The sequence below is a fragment of the Rhopalosiphum padi genome, chromosome 3, assembly GCF_020882245.1.
Source record: "Rhopalosiphum padi isolate XX-2018 chromosome 3, ASM2088224v1, whole genome shotgun sequence".
Lineage (NCBI taxonomy): Eukaryota > Metazoa > Arthropoda > Insecta > Hemiptera > Aphididae > Rhopalosiphum > Rhopalosiphum padi.
Window position 1 is genome coordinate 43678628 of NC_083599.1, and position 16488 is coordinate 43695115.

The 16488-nt window shown below is 25.4% G+C and overlaps 2 protein-coding genes across 4 annotated transcripts; one reads left to right on the forward strand and one right to left on the reverse strand.

The window, feature by feature from the left end:
* The first annotated feature begins 3156 nt into the window (after positions 1-3156).
* On the forward strand, positions 3157-7044 carry LOC132926747 (profilin-like). Of its 2 annotated transcripts, none has more exons than XM_060991138.1 (4): positions 3157-3544; positions 4607-4778; positions 5358-5461; positions 5873-7044. In XM_060991138.1, exons 1-3 carry the CDS (start codon positions 3431-3433, stop codon positions 5453-5455), a joined length of 384 nt encoding a protein of 127 aa, XP_060847121.1. In that variant the 5' UTR covers positions 3157-3430; the 3' UTR covers positions 5456-5461; positions 5873-7044. The 2 variants fall into 2 exon arrangements, with proteins under 2 accessions (XP_060847121.1, XP_060847120.1); XM_060991137.1 differs by having other exon boundaries at positions 3158-3544; positions 5886-7044.
* Positions 7045-9052: 2008 nt separating this feature from the next.
* Positions 9053-14558, reverse strand: LOC132927253 (putative uncharacterized protein DDB_G0286901). Of its 2 annotated transcripts, none has more exons than XM_060991753.1 (4): positions 14512-14558; positions 12094-12796; positions 11923-12038; positions 9053-9618 (listed from the first exon to the last, which is right to left on the reverse strand). In XM_060991753.1, the coding sequence occupies exons 2-4, from the start codon at positions 12682-12684 to the stop codon at positions 9414-9416; spliced, it is 912 nt and encodes a 303-aa protein (XP_060847736.1). In that variant the 5' UTR covers positions 12685-12796; positions 14512-14558; the 3' UTR covers positions 9053-9413. The 2 variants fall into 2 exon arrangements, with proteins under 2 accessions (XP_060847736.1, XP_060847735.1); XM_060991752.1 differs by lacking the exon at positions 14512-14558 and adding an exon at positions 14095-14287.
* Positions 14559-16488: the final 1930 nt, after the last annotated feature.

The following is a 16488-nucleotide window of genomic DNA, read 5'->3' on the forward strand; positions in this document are numbered from 1 at the left end:
ATTGTAGATAGTATACCTACTGCAGTGTATAATAAATGTATTGTGAGATAAAATTATTTATTTAAAGATCAATAATTAAATACAAGATTTCATAAGAACTGTTCTTAAATCTTAAAACACTTAAAAAAATATCGAAAATATATTGGCAGTTTTATTATATAAGTGTTTGAAGTTCAAATTTTGATATAGGGTACCTAATAATTTTTGACTTGCAACTTTTTGTCATTACGTATACACTATACAGTTATATTTTAAGCAGGTACACAGTTACATTTTCTAAATATTAAGAAAAAATATTTTAAGTTCTTTAAGTACAACAAACCAATTTATTCTGTTCGTTTGTAATGTTTGTATAATTATATTGACTTATTGCGTATTAATTATTAATAATTAAGTTTATCAGTTTATGTGTCGACTCTGAAATCTGAATAGAGTGAATTGGTCAGTTCATTAAACTTAAAGTTAAGAATAGTATCTTTGTTTGCTCGTGGCACTTAGGTGTCTTTAATAATTTAATTATCTATAGCTGTTTATTATTATAGTAGGTAATATTATACTAATATGGTAGGTACTTTTATAAGATATTTAGATTTGTAAAAAACCGATGCCACTGCTTTACTATTGTCTATTAGTGTTCTATACTTCTATTTTAATATTACTATTTACTATTGATTAGCATAGGTATATTGTTGAGGAACTAGATGTCAACATAATTTTTTTAAACAAATACTACTAGATAATTTATTACCGAGATAATGTATGAAAGCGTAGAGTACTACAAGTGCGATCTATTCCAAGAAATTATTCGTAGCAACACGAACACATACCTATATCGTAATTCGTAACTTTTTAATATTTTTACCTCTCAGTGGCATATATAGGGGAGGTTAGAGGTTCAAGCCCCCCTGAAATATATGGTTAGTACAGGCATTGATTTTGATTGTATAATTAATTGGAATTTAAGAATGGACATTTTTTTTAACCCCCCCTGAAATTAATTTCTATACGCCACTGGTACTACTGGTATCATAAACAATATAGAAACCGAAGGATTTCTTATATCAATATAATATTTCCGGCTTCTTATGAACCATCACCTAAAATCTCTACCGTGTATTTGTCCATCCGAAAGTAAACCAAATGTTCAAATATATATGGTACGGGTTTTGATACGCTGTACAATCAGAATTAGTCTAATATCCCAAGTCACCGGACTTAATTGAGTCGTATATCGCCGCTTGCTAGCTGAGTCCAGAACCCAGTCATACTTAATAACTATACTAATTTCTATTTTTGATTCAAAACATTTTATATTTAATAATAATAAACAACTAATTATTATTACAAACACTGTTACCTACTGTTGTTCACTTTATTCACTTTAACTCAAGCTCTTTAATCCAACGTGAGACCGACCATCTACCATCATTCTTAGAGATTTTATTACTATGAGTGTAGCCCGAGTATACCTGAGGTCACTATCGATATATAAAATACAAAAATTCTCATTATTTAATTAAAATTGAAAATATCGTAAAAAAAACCACGAAAACACTCCAGTAATGTGTCTTTAAGCTTGAAAATATGCCAATTTACCAATCATTTTGCCAATTTGAAGCTTATTGCTAAAATACACACAACGACACAACTGGAGTTACCGCAGTGGCGTAGCCAAGGGGGGGGGGCTAAATGGGCTATAGCCCCCCCTCATTGACCGTATTTTTTATATTGTTTTGAAATACCTATTAGATTCTGAACGGAGTGAAGAATGTATTTATTTTACAATGATGTATGTTTTTATTTTTTTTTTGTGTCTGTCATCACGTTTTGGAGTAGAAATAATGCTTTGATTTTTGACTTCAGTCCTTCTTTGAAAAGTAAAATTCATCTAGTTGGTGCTTTAACGTTATCTATTTACGATTAAATTTTTAAAATATTTTGACTTTTTTTAAGCTATTCATAGACAATTGAAATTTTCGATTTTTCTAAGTTTTATTTTTTTTTAAATACCGTTAAAAAAATTTGGCTTTCCAAAAAATATTTAAAATTTAATAGAAGATTTATTATAAGTTGTATTTATTGTAATAAAAAAAAACGAAAAATCGTTAGTCACAATTTTTGTTTATAAACATTTAGAGTTCAAATGTTAACGAAAAATGTCAAAAATTGCAACAATTTGCAAGGAATTTTTAAGTTGAAAATTCATAACACTTTTGTGATTTATATCTAAGGATAAAAAACCCAATACAAGGCTCTTCATAACATTTTCTTCAAATGACTGTAAAAAAATTCCTGCGTCAATATAGAAAAACATTTTTAAGCGTTGGAAATTTAATTTATTACGAAATCGCGTAAAATAGCGATAGGTATATTACAATTTAAATATAGATGATAATAATATATCCTACTAATTATTCTAGACTGACAAATCATCTTCATTCAATTCGTTTTTGGTGTATACAATGATACTTGTCATTGCATTCAAATTTAAGATCACATCCATTATAGTGACCTACTCTCCATCTCTACTATACAGCAGAGCGATACCCACTTGCTCATCCTTTTTAAATTTAAATATGGAAATTGTCTTACAAATTTTAATTATTTGAAATAGTAAATACGTTAACGGAAAATCAACGTTAATATGTTACTTATCAGTATGTCTGTTTTGTTGCTATTTTTGATTTTCAATAACTCAAGTTAAAATTATTTAGCCCTCCCCATAAAAAAATCCTGGCTACGCCTCTGAGTTACCGAACACAATTTCGCTAATGGTGTACGTATTTAAGACGGAATCAATACTTACGAGTTGCAAATGTTGCGTTCTTATAGACCGTTCTAAATGTTAAGACATATCTTCAAGTATAGCAGTAGCCAGTACGTCGAGCGTTTGATTTGGGCGCCATAAATCGTAATTACGTGGAGGTAAAAACGGCGGTGTCGATGCGGTGCGCGCACCGGTACGCACCGATGACGCGATGTGTAGGACAATGTACATCGTTGTATTTTTTCCGCCCGTCATCCAATAATAATCTTTTTTATGTATAATGTATATAATTTATACGCCGGGTGTCGCTCGCACGCACACGCACGCGCCGAGACGATAGCCGACGCACGCGCAGACGGGCCAACTCGAGCATACACGCACGTACACACGCAAATACACGTCACACAGACGCACACAGACGCGTACACGCACCGACACACTCACACGGACGCATCACCACACCGACACTGCCATCACCGTCCGGTGCGAGACTAACCATTTCTCGTTTCTGTCCTATTTATTTCATTTCTCCTTTCCCGACCGTCTTCTTTTCCGCACACTTTTCGCACCACCGGCGACCACGCGTTTTCCGGCCACAGCCCCCGCCAAATCGCGCACACATTAACAAACAACGCACAAGCAACCGCCCCTGATTTCTTCAACATGTCGTCCTGGCAAGATTACGTCGACAAACATTTACTGGCGTCCAGGTGCGTCACCAAAGCCGCGATCGCCGGTCACGATGGCAACGTGTGGGCCAAGTCCGACGGATTCGACGTGAGTATAAACAGTAGTTATAGGTTAACCGTGTGCCCATCGCCACAGTGGCGGCCCGAGCTATTACATCTTTTGACGCACAGTATTTTTTTTGACATCCACCCTATGACCATACTAAAACAACATAAGGTACGTTATACGTGCTTACATAAATTATTAATAATGAATATCTAACTACCCACTTTCAAATTCCGAGGCACCTATTCACCACCCGCCTTATTAAATCTTGATTTCTGTGTCTCAAAAGATAACCTTTATGCTGCCACTGTGCTCTGATTAAAGGCCTATACAGTGTGACAGTGGTGGTATTGGTAAAATCACAACGGTTGCAGTGTGTGCAGTCTTCAGTGTGATACATTGGTTTTCAAGTTAATATCTTTTATCCAGGTGTGCATTTATTTCATTAGTTTTAACCAACCAGCACATCTTTTTCAAACCTATCGCTCTCGTTTACTTTTGTTCATACTACTATTGAGGAGACTGAATATAATGTTCTATGTGTTTATTAAACTTATTTCATATGATATATTATATTTTCTATATCTTGGATTTATTAAAGAAGAATAAAAACTTCTTCAATATTGTATAAAGAGTATTGACACATTTTAAAAACATGATAAGATACAAGGTTCTTGTCAAACTGTTTAGAATTTTTACAATGAATTTAAGGAGTTCTCATACTGTTTATTTGAGAAATACAATTTGTGTTTCTTAGTGATCACCTTTATTTTTTTATCATTATTGCCTATTGATAATATTTAATAGATCATTTAATATTTATGCATTTTAATTTAATTTAATTTTTTTTTTAAATAAAGTAATCAACATAAAAATATGAGTTTATAAATGTATGTAAAACACATTTTAATATATGAATGAAATATGCTTTATAAACTTCTTATAATAAAAATCTTCAAGTTTTAAATTTGAAAAATATATACTTAAGTATATATAGCATTTACAATTAGGTAATATTTATCTTTTTATTTCAAGACCTGTTAAATAAATGCTAAAATGCTAATAATTGTTCTGATTATTCAAGTTAATGATTTATTTCTATAGGTATCAAAAGAGGAATTGAGCAAAATTGCTCTTGGCTTTGAAAACCAAGATACATTAACGTCTTCAGGCATTACATTGGCAAGTGTTCGTTATATTTATTTATCGGGCACTGACAAAGTTATAAGAGCTAAACAAGGAAAAGTTGGAGCTCATTGTGTGAAGACACAACAAAGTAAGTTATAATTTTTATAATTATTGTATTCAAAATCTTAAAATTTTAAAAAAATCAGTAAAATATATGAATTAACTAATAGATAGGTACATTAGTTTTTTTTTTTTTTGGTATCACTGGAAAAAGGGATACTTTAGAATGATTTTATCCATACTTTTCACCATATATTTTTGTTTTGTGAATAAACTTTCTTGATGATTATTTTTCCTTAGCGATTTTCTTTGTTCCCTTTGTACCTGCTACAAATTTATAACATAATATGTTTAATTATCCTAATGTTTATTATAGTGGACATTCTTAACTATGTTTTCATAGATATTTATATTATTACTTATATAAGTAGTCAATCTTTACAAAAAATATGAAAAAATATTTATTCAAGGAATGTAGGAAAGCTATTTTAGTTTGTATATTTCATAACTTTTCTTACTATTGATAAAACTATTAAATATTAGAATTAATATTAAAGTGACATTTTAAATTAATTTTATTGTTATTTTTGCCATATGTCAATATTATTTGTATAATATATTTATTATTAGTTAATCGTTATTCATTACCTTTTTTTTTAATTTGCAGCTATTGTTGTATCATTATATGAAGATCCGGTTCAACCACAACAGGCTGCCTTGGTAGTTGAAAAACTTGGAGATCATTTAGTTGCCCATGGTTATTAAAAAAATGTAAGTGGATACACACTTTCAATTATGATAATAAAAGACAGATGTGATACTACTTAAATCAACTTCTTTTAATATATTATATTTATGTTACATTTACATAAACTTATTCAGATACACAACTAACTAGTTTAGAATACTGTTTGCTTTAATAATTTTTCTATTTATATTATCTTATTTCTAATATTCTCAAGTAAAATATCATAATATTCAAATGATTAATTCATATTCCCATAACTATTAACTATACAACTTGCTATCAATTACCTTTATATATATCTTTATGTATAAAAATACTTACTTATAGTAAGTATAAAATAAAGTATTCTCATAACATAATAATCTCTTAAATTGTTACAGTTAAAATTTTTTATTTTTCATAATTACTTGCTCATTTTAAATTTTACATTAAAGTAATTATTTACAGTGCAACGAAAATTATAACACGGAGTTCGTCAAGAACAAGACTACCATGCAATGTTTATTAATTTTATTAATATTAAAGTATCATAAATGGATTCTATTAAATAATTTTATTATGATTTATACTATAAAAATCAATAGATTTAAATAATTCACAAATTGTACTGTATTGAAGCCATGTTAAAATTTTAAGTCTTGTTCTTGTAAGAAAAAGAAAGAAAATATATCCCCAGTAATAAGCATTTTTAAAATTTGTATTTAACTTAGTAATTACTGTATTTTTAACTATCATTTTAAATAATAAGTCATGAAATTATTATTCTAAATCAACAATATTTTATTTTGATTATGTTTTTTAAATTAGTAAGTACTATAAATAAATATACATATTATTTTATCATTTTGATTAAGGAGTATTAAATATTTATCAGTTAATTTTTAAGATCAAAATTATTTTACTCTAAATTATTATGATTATTAAAAAAAAATCAAATGATATTAATATGTATATAAACTATATTAAACTGTAATGTTATTCTTAAGCTTTGTATGTTAATAATAATATTTCATGTCAACAAGTTTTGATTTTACATCTTTATTGTATTTACATTAAATAGATAAAATCAATTATCGAAACATACTGTATGTAAGAATAAAAAAAGCAACATTTTTTCTCATTGGCTTTCCATATATTATATATACATTTTTATATTTTTAATAAAGAAATTTAATATTATCTACATTTATAATATACATTTTCAATCTGCTCATTTAAGTAATATAACATTTGTAATTGTTAAATTTTCTAGTCCTGGGGATCGATCTTATTTTAACTATTAGAGCTCTAATTGTACAAATAAAGTAATAAAATAACATATAATAATTGTAATTTTTATAAAAATTGCTCTTTACATAAAATAACATTAATAATCTCAAAATTAAATTTTTGTATAATTTAAAACTTTAATATTATACATATAAATCAATGCATAATATACTACATCTAATTTATTATGTTATAGTAATGTATTTATTTACTATTTAGATTACCCTTCAGCTGTCCTTTAATGTATTGCTCTATTAAGTAAACCGTAATCCAGTAAGTTAATCTTTTGTGTAATTTTTGTAGTAATCAAAAATATAATTGGTATCCTTTATAATAATTTATTGTGTATCTTTCTGTTCCTATTTTTAAAAACTTGTCAAAATGTTTTAATGTCCATTTTATTTTTTATTATTATTATTCTAATCTATTGTAATGGCCAAATGTCTATTTTCATATTAGCCATTATCTTCATTATTCAGGAAAATATTACTTTTAATTTTAGAAGCTAGATAAAAAATAATGCAACATTTAAATCAAAGCTGTTAATAAAGTGACTAAATTATATTAAGTAAAAATAGTCAACTATTTATGAGTGCTTAATAGTTGATAAATATTATGATATATTTTAGTTAGTAATTATATACTTAGTACTTGAGTAGTTTATTAAAATATATATAAAGAAGTAGCTTTAAAATGTATGTTCAATTTGAACTTTTTAAAAATATTATTAAAGTTTCTCTGACTCATTTTAAATTATTATTTACACTATATATGGTAAAATATGCCTTCAAATAAATAAAATTGTACAGGTATGTATAATAATAAAATTATTAAAAAAAAAAAAAATTAAGATTAATTATCTTGTTATGTAAATGTATGTACACTTTGCTAGCTGTGTTTCTTAGTTTTAATTAGGAGTTATAATTCAATTTTATTCAAATTTAATTCTAACACCTCAACATAAAGTTAAGGTCATTAATTACTTGTCTTTTATATATTAATAATGGACTAATGAACAACTGGATGGAGATGCAACATTTGGTAAAATTTGCACAACAAGTGTTTTTCAGCACAGTGGTGATCCAGTTTATTATGTTTGAGTTTTTATGTTTCTATGACATTTTGATCTTGATCCTTGTGAAAAAAAACAAAATTTTTAAGAAAAGTTGGCTTAAAAATCAAACCAGCTATACAAGAAATTAAATGAAGGTTAAGTATAAATTATAGGAAGCTGTAGTTTTTGTTAGATATTTACATATAATATCAAATATAGGTATAGATATTTTCAAAATAAAACAATTTTGTTAGCTGCCCAGTATACAATAAAATATGGCAATACATTGAGACTTGTGTTAAGAAATAATATGATTTATCTAGTTTTTTGATTGCTCTAACGACCCAAGACAACTCATCTGGTATGCATATAAATGTATCTACAGAATACATGGTTTCTCATTATTGTTAATGATAATCATTAATATGATACAATAAATTCAAACAGATTCAGGTAAATGTATAATAATTTTATATTTTATATTCATAGTTTTTTTTTTTTTATTTATGATTTAAATAACAAATAGTTGGGGAATGGTATGCATGTTATTGTGACGCATATATCGATTGCGCCGAAAATCGTAGGTAAAGAAAAAAGGTATACTAATACATCAATTGTACTGGTTGATATTAGGATGTAATATATTGTTGTATGTTAATTGTACCAATCGATTCCTAAAAACATATATTTTTTTATAATATTGTCTATTACCATTTATTTTATAACTTACAGATAAGCCATGTTGATCATTTAGTAAATTAGTAATTTATAAATTTATTTGGTGACTTGATTTTGATAACTATGAATATCTGATTTTACGTGTTGGATTGCCAGTTTTATCTAGTTTTTAGTTTTCAAAAATTGGTACTCTAGACATTTCAATGATATTTAATACAAGTTGCAATGACCATACAATTCGATAATTTTTGTAAAATTTGACTCCGGTATCAACAAATTATAAATTACATAAAAAGAAAAGATAAATTATAACTATAAGTTATATAAGTTAATTTAACTATACTATATAAACTACTATTATACTGTATATAAACTAAAATTATAAAAGTTAAATTAATCAAGACAGTTTTATAATAATATGGGCTAACCAGCGGGATATGTGTAGATTATACAAGCTATGTCCCAAATTCAGCATGATTGACAAATTATATTATTCATTGGTAAGTATTTGCTGTTTTCATTATTTTTTTAATTAATCTTTAGATTAGTTATAGAAAAAAAGCATAGGTACTAAAATAATTTGACTAATGCTATTTAATAATAGATAAAGGCGTTTAAAATTTAGATACTCAATATTTATTTAATATATTAGTTACAATATTTTGATTATCTTGAATAATTAAAATCCTAACCTTATTTTGAATAAAATACACTTATGACATTAACAATAAAATTCAAAACTTGGAAACTATACATTTTTTATTACATCATAGCCATTTACAATTAAAATAAATGAATATTGCTAAATATAATACCCAGCCATACTCAATTTGTATGTAATTGGATAATAAATTAATAACAAGTAGTATATTTTAAAACACCAAACAAACCAAACAAAAACCAACACAAATAATAACAATTAAATGATGTTTTTTTCTTATTTAGTAAGACTTTGAACTTGGGCTTCAATAATACTAATGCTCAGCAGAACTATATAATGACAATTCATCACGAACCGTTTTCATTGACCGAAGTATGGAACGCAATGACTCACTATAGTTTTGGTATTTTTCATATGCTTGTAATAATATTTCCACTTGTTGATTACGTTTTTCAATTTCTGATTCACAATGTCTCATAAGTCCACATATTTGTTGCATACAATTATTCATTTTTAATCTGAAAAGAAAAGTGAATTTAAATGATTACATATTATTGCAATCTGATAAAGCAGTGGTCGGCAACCGGCGGCCCGCGCGTCTATTGTATACGGCCAGCTTTAAATTTTTTTTTTGATAAATAATTTGGAATATAACATTTTTATTTTTGTCTGGCCCGCAAACTCTTATTAGTTTATGAATGTGGTCCGGGAGTCCAAAAAGGTTGCCGACCACTGTGATAAAGTATAAAATATTACTGATATCCTTTATTGTAAAGTGTGTATAATATGTTAATACTCAATATTACCAATGTATTTTTGTATTATGCTAAAATTTATTTCTAAAAGCGGTTATAATAGTTTATGGTATTATAAAGATAACGCATACGTGGCAAATCTAACAATTTCTTTAACTTTATTAGATATGTTGGCAGTAATATACACCTAATATAAACCTTAGTCACTAGTCAACTGTTTTGTGTTAAGACATAATTTACATAAAAGAAGATTCGAAACAATATCAATTATTATTTACAAACAATATTATATTACTATTTTACATAGACTGATTTAAGGAGATGTCAAACTAGCATGTATACCTTTTTACTTATGTAAAACATACCAATATTTAGGTTCAGTAATTCTAGTTTTGTATTATCAGTTAAATTTAAGAATTATGAATTAATAACATTATCTATCTTCTGCCATTGGTTTCTTACAATATTTTAATTTTTAAAGGAACTATGAAAATTATTAAATCTAACATACTAATAAATCACTTAAAATAAAAATATTGTAAAAGCCAATGAGAAAACACAAATAATGTTCTTACCTTTAAGTTTCATAATAGATCAATTAATTTTAATATTTAAGCCACCAACACAAACTGGAACTGCTGAACTTAAATATTACTTTGGTATGTGTTATTAAAACAAAGACAATACACACCAATATTACGCTTTCTTAAAATAATATTGTAATAATAATAAGGCTAGAAAAATTAGTTTTACAAATTTTATGCCTTCATTTTATTTAAATTGTTACATTAGTCTTTAGATAACGGGGAATAAAATGCAATAATTTGCCTAGAATATTTTTTTTCACAGAAAACCCTTCCCTTTCATCTTTAATATTCATTGCAAATCCTGTTTATCTTAGCACATGAGTTTTTTGTGCATAAAAACTGAATTAAAAAGTGCAATTTATTTTTACACAATTAATAATTGTTAAGTTATTTATTATATATTTATATTTTTTAAATAGTAAGATTTAATTTAAATTAAAGACGAAAGATAAATAGTATTTTTAGTTTGTAGCACTTAAAATTAGTAAATCTTCTGGAAACACATATGTACCTATAATATTGATTTATCGCAATAATAGTAATGATATAATTTAATATCATTACAAATTTCAAAAAAATGAAGTGTAAAATAATTGATTAAAGAATGAGGATTTTGGTTTATTTTTGTATCACATTTAACAAATAAAAATCTTAAAAAGTTGGTAAAATTTGCCTACTGTTTTATCGGAAAATACTTAAAACTATTACTTTTTCCATGCAAAAAAAAACTAAATATTACTTTGATGAAATCATTCAACTTTTAGCATACACTGTTAAAACTGTTATAATTACTGTGCTGTAGCTAAATGAAACAACACATTTTTAAACTTACTTGGACTAAACTAAAACCAAGAGTACTAAAGAAAAAGAAGTTTTAATAAAGGGCAGAATCTTCAGTACATTAATATAAAAATTAGATAATGTGTAATATTACTAGAATTATTTTTTTAGAATAACTAAAATGTGTGAATATTATTGATAATTATCAAAAGTATATTTTTTCATTTTTATAATATAAATAATAATAATAAAAAAAAAAATTAGTACAAATTAAATTCATTATAAATACAAAATTCTTTCAAAAGTACTGCTATAAATTAAACTGGTTGGCTAACCAAATAAATGTTAAATGGATTTAATAACCCTAGACTATTAAAATTTAAATATATAACTAAAAAAATAGTAAATGTAAAAAAATTAAATCATATTTACTTGTTGAAAAATGTTAAGCTATAATAATAACACATTAACATAATAACTTATGTTAAAATGCTATTTAATGTTAAAATCCATAAACCTGAACTAATGTAGGAATACACGGATCTTCAATCAGCAATAACATTAGAACTTAACACAATAAATAATATTTTCAACAATATGTATAGAGGTGCTAATTTTAACAAATGCATATGGAAATTGTGAATATAGATAATAGATACTTAAATAAAATTATGTTTAGTATAAAATTAACGATTCATACTTATTATCTTCTAATGATTTAGCGTCAGTAGCTTTAACATGGTTATCCACAACATTCAATGTTGGAGCTGGTGATCTTAATGCACCATTGTTGATATTCTTTTTCGGTATTAATACCTAAAAGTATTTAAAAACATTGATATGTTTTCAGCATATTTAATATTTAACATACCTTATTTTGAACTATATCACATTCACTGGAAGAATCATCACTTTCTGATGAACTAAACGTTATATGCAATATCATAGTTTCATTGAATTTTTCGGAATCCAAGTTTGAAAGTTGAATACTACCATTCCTTATAACTTTTTTTATATCATCTTTATTATTGATGACTTCAGACTTACTTTGGGATTCAATGTTTGTTTCAAGTTTATGTTTACTTTTAAATACTTGTTCAAGATGATGTTTCGAAACTCTTGTAGTATTTCCTGTATTAGTATTGTTAGTAACATTGTTTACCAAATTATTATTTTTCATATCAGTCAGTTTGATGTTTTTTTTACTTGCTAATGGAGACACCTGGCTACTTATGCTTCTTTTTTTTTCATTAACTAATTTATTTTTAACAAGTTTTTCATCTTTATTACCTTGTGAACTTTTATTATTAATTGTCTTTAACGCAGCTGCTCTTAGTAATAATATATCTTGTTCATCAGTATCAGTATTATTAGTATTCTTTTTGCTAGACCTTCTCACCATAGATTTTAATGCTAAGAATCTAAGTTGTTCAGCTTCATCAATTTCTTCAACAGTAGCCATAGTGGTTAGTATACACAATTTTCAATATTTACAATATTTTTAATTCAAAATTTACATTTTACTATAAGCATTGTTCCAAAAATGTTATAAATGTTCATTTTTAACTCCTCTTCTGAAACATAATATTGCCAAATACATTATTTTATTTACAAAAAAAAATATATACATTTGTTACACATAATACTACATATTAAACCATTTTTAAAAATGCCTTTGAAAATAGTTTAAATGTAAATTATGATTGAATTATCAATATAAAAGAATAAGAGCATTTGATTTAGCAAATATTTATAAGTCATAACTTATTTTTGTTTCTGATATCGGAGAAAAGTTTTTTTTTAATTATATCAAATAATCCAAAGTGTAATATAAATTAAGTTGACTATGTCAATAAAGTAGTTAACACAAAGGCTAAAAACAATAGTTAAATAATACATAGCCACACACAATGTGTATTTCACACTTATAATACTAATAAAATATGTAATATATTACAATGAATATTAATACTTATTAATATTTATGCTAATAATTAGATGTGTATACACGGTATAACATTAAATATATAAATACCATAAATGTATGGATGTATTAAAACTTATAATAAAGGAAAAGGATAGCCAGTAAAAATTTAATTTAAATAAAAATGCATGCATTTCTTTCACTAAATTAAAAACAATTGGTCTTATAATAATAAATATTAAAATATTGGAATTTTTAATGTTACTAGCAATAAATGTTTAATACTGGCTACTTGTAATTACTACAGTAGAATCCAAACGTAAACATTGTTAAATAAGTAATTAAAAATAATTTTAAATCAACAATAAAGATCCCTTATTCTATCTACTATATTTACTTAATTAAAAAACAAATAAAATTATGTAACTAGCGGGAACTAGTAAAAACAAAAATCATTGTTTGGTTAGTATTATTAAATTTGAATTCTATCTTATCGTTAATATTATGATTTATGAAGAACATTAGTTAACCTATACACTTTATTTTACATACATTAGTCCATTACGGTTGTCCAATTAATGGCATTACTTTCGATATAGGTATTTAAAGTTAAACTATAATTTATGTTTTATAATTAATTAATCATTTCTAATCAACAGTATTAAAATAAAATTATACTTAACGAAAGACATACCACCTATTATAATAAATAAAAGGAACAAGTTTTATATTTGGTTTTTTTTTGTTTTAGAAATTTATTTATTTAAATACATTTTTAGTTTTATATTTGTTATAAATTATTCCTGAAAATTGTTTTGGTTTAACAATTTTAAGAAACTAATGATTTGGGTTGAATTCTTAGGGCACTGTTGTTTATGTCTTACTGATGTTGAGATTCGAAAACAAAAGAAGAAAGTATGTACTTAAAAACTAGCCAGTTGACCTTACCTGGTTAAATTCATCATCCAAAAACACTAGCAGTATATTCATCACAAATTTGAGAATAAATATTATTGTATTTTGATAATTAGATCGCCGTTACAACATAAAATACCAAACTAATTTACTATTTAAGTACAAAATAAAAAATTAAGTATTATTAACAGAACAAATATCGAATTTTTTACTGATAATAAAATGTAATAAACGAGAAGAGAATATGTATATTGCTACGAGAAGATAACATGGAGCCATTGTTATCATTTTATCAATAATTCAAAGGTCGAAGTTTTACAGTGATAGTATTCTTTCAAAATAGAATAAATATTAAATTTTAATAACGAAAAAATTACGACGCGATAATAATTACAGTATTGTTTACAGTTTATAATGTTTAGATCATATACAATGGATAGAGTTACCTACCGACTATATTATGTTTGAAGCTAACATACTAATTAAGCGAACTTGGCACAGTTACGCATGCTTACAATTTATATCTTGTTGTTATCATTGAACTCTATATGATAACCACGGTTAGAGTTCAATGATTGTTATCGATAACGATAAGCGCAAAGTAAGTTTAGGAATTAGGATTGAAATTAAAACTTTTTTTAATTTTAATAATAGGATAAAAGCTTCAACAATGGGGTTATTACTTATTAGTTAACATTTACATTCGCATAAATGGGTTACATTTTTTTTTATGATTTTTGACTGTTTACTAAACCTATCTTTTAGTGTAGAACTTTATTAGTATTATATTATGTTCTTATTATATAATTGTTGTAAAAATGTTAATTGAGTAATACAATTACATATGTGACATAATAAGTGATTATTCATTTATAAATAAATACAAATTTAAAAACATAATTATTAATTATTATTACTAATGAAATCAAAGTCTAACTAATAAGAATGAAATAGACCTGGATTCATCAATATTTTGACTACATAGTTGACCGACTACATTATATTTACCTGGGATATCATCAATAATCATAGAATTTAATTGATTAAACTTATTATAGAATATTATACAACATTATGAATGCATTATCACTCTGTGAAACAGCACAATAGGCTGGAAAAAATGTAAGAAGAAATACTAAATTATTTTATTCAAAAACCAATAGGTAGTTACTACCCACTACCTATTCGTAGTCTCGTAGATACATAGATAATGTAATGTTGACAACCACTCCTATGTTTAAATCAAGGTTTAAAATATACCTATATATATTTTAAATTGTGCAGTAAATTAAGCGAAAAGTATTTTGAATTAATTTAGGTAGGTACCTATATAACATATTAACATTTATTTATTTATTTATGTAATCCATCAATACATATTATGTTATTACTTATTAGTTTATTACTATTTTGAAACAATTACTTTGTATGTTATAATGTAATGATCTTAAAGATATACACTTACCATAAAAAAGTGATGTATTGAACGATTTGAACGTATATTTTTTTTTATTATTAGTGTTAATTGAATAATTGTTGTAGGTTTGTAAAATTATTATACTTTGTAAGTATTACTTAAACATGTTTCATAGACTCATAGTATATTAGTATATCAATATAACATAGTTTAAAAACTAATAAAAAAAATAAATAGGTATAATATGTAATATGCAGAACACGGATGTTGTAGTACTAAAAAAACTAGTAAAATTTATTTCAATACTACACTAAAAAATACCAAAAATTGCACTTAAAATATTAATGATTTCACTAAAAAACAACAGCGTTTTGTTATAAATTTTTTAAATTTACTGTTATAATTTAATATTCTACCAAAAATATAAATATAAATAATTCAGTATTCTATTCAAAGTAGCTGAAAAAAAAAATTATAACAATATAATGCATAATTGTCAAGTAACCCTATTTTACAAATTATTTTTGCGCTGTATTAAATATCTACCAACTTGAAATTATGTTTATTTTATAAGATAACTTAGATGTTATGACGGTTGAGTATCAACTATATACCTACCTAAAATAGTTGTATAAATGAGTAAATTCTATAAAATTGTATCAAAAATCCAAAAATTGCAAAATACTGCTCTTAAAAACTTTAAATTTTAGTTTGTACTTACATAACACGCATTTAAAACATACAAGTGATTAATTGAAAAAGTAGAAAAAAAGTTGCAAATGCAACAAGCATTTATGTACTCTATTACTCTATATATGTACTACATTGTCTACATTTATAGTAATATGTCATTATAACAATATGATAAATAGCCGAATAGGAAACTGAATAACTAAATAAAAACTCGGGAAAACATATTGCTGTTATTGGCGGGCGGGTTACGATTTAGGTATATAATATATACTAATATATGCGATTGGTACTGACGCATTTGCGCAATAGAAGTTTAT

Excerpts from the sequence above, each read along its gene's own strand:
- LOC132926747 (XM_060991138.1), top strand. The coding sequence starts at position 3,431 with ATGTCGTCCTGGCAAGATTACGTCGACAAACATTTACTGGCGTCCAGG. Across the intron at positions 3,545-4,606 it reads CCAAGTCCGACGGATTCGAC|GTATCAAAAGAGGAATTGAG; the intron begins GTGAGTATAAAC and ends TTATTTCTATAG. Across the intron at positions 4,779-5,357 it reads TTGTGTGAAGACACAACAAA|CTATTGTTGTATCATTATAT; the intron begins GTAAGTTATAAT and ends TTTAATTTGCAG.
- LOC132927253 (XM_060991753.1), bottom strand. The coding sequence starts at position 12,684 with ATGGCTACTGTTGAAGAAATTGATGAAGCTGAACAACTTAGATTCTTA. Across the intron at positions 12,039-12,093 it reads GTGATATAGTTCAAAATAAG|GTATTAATACCGAAAAAGAA; the intron begins GTATGTTAAATA and ends AAATACTTTTAG. Across the intron at positions 9,619-11,922 it reads AAATCATTAGAAGATAATAA|ATTAAAAATGAATAATTGTA; the intron begins GTATGAATCGTT and ends TTTTCTTTTCAG.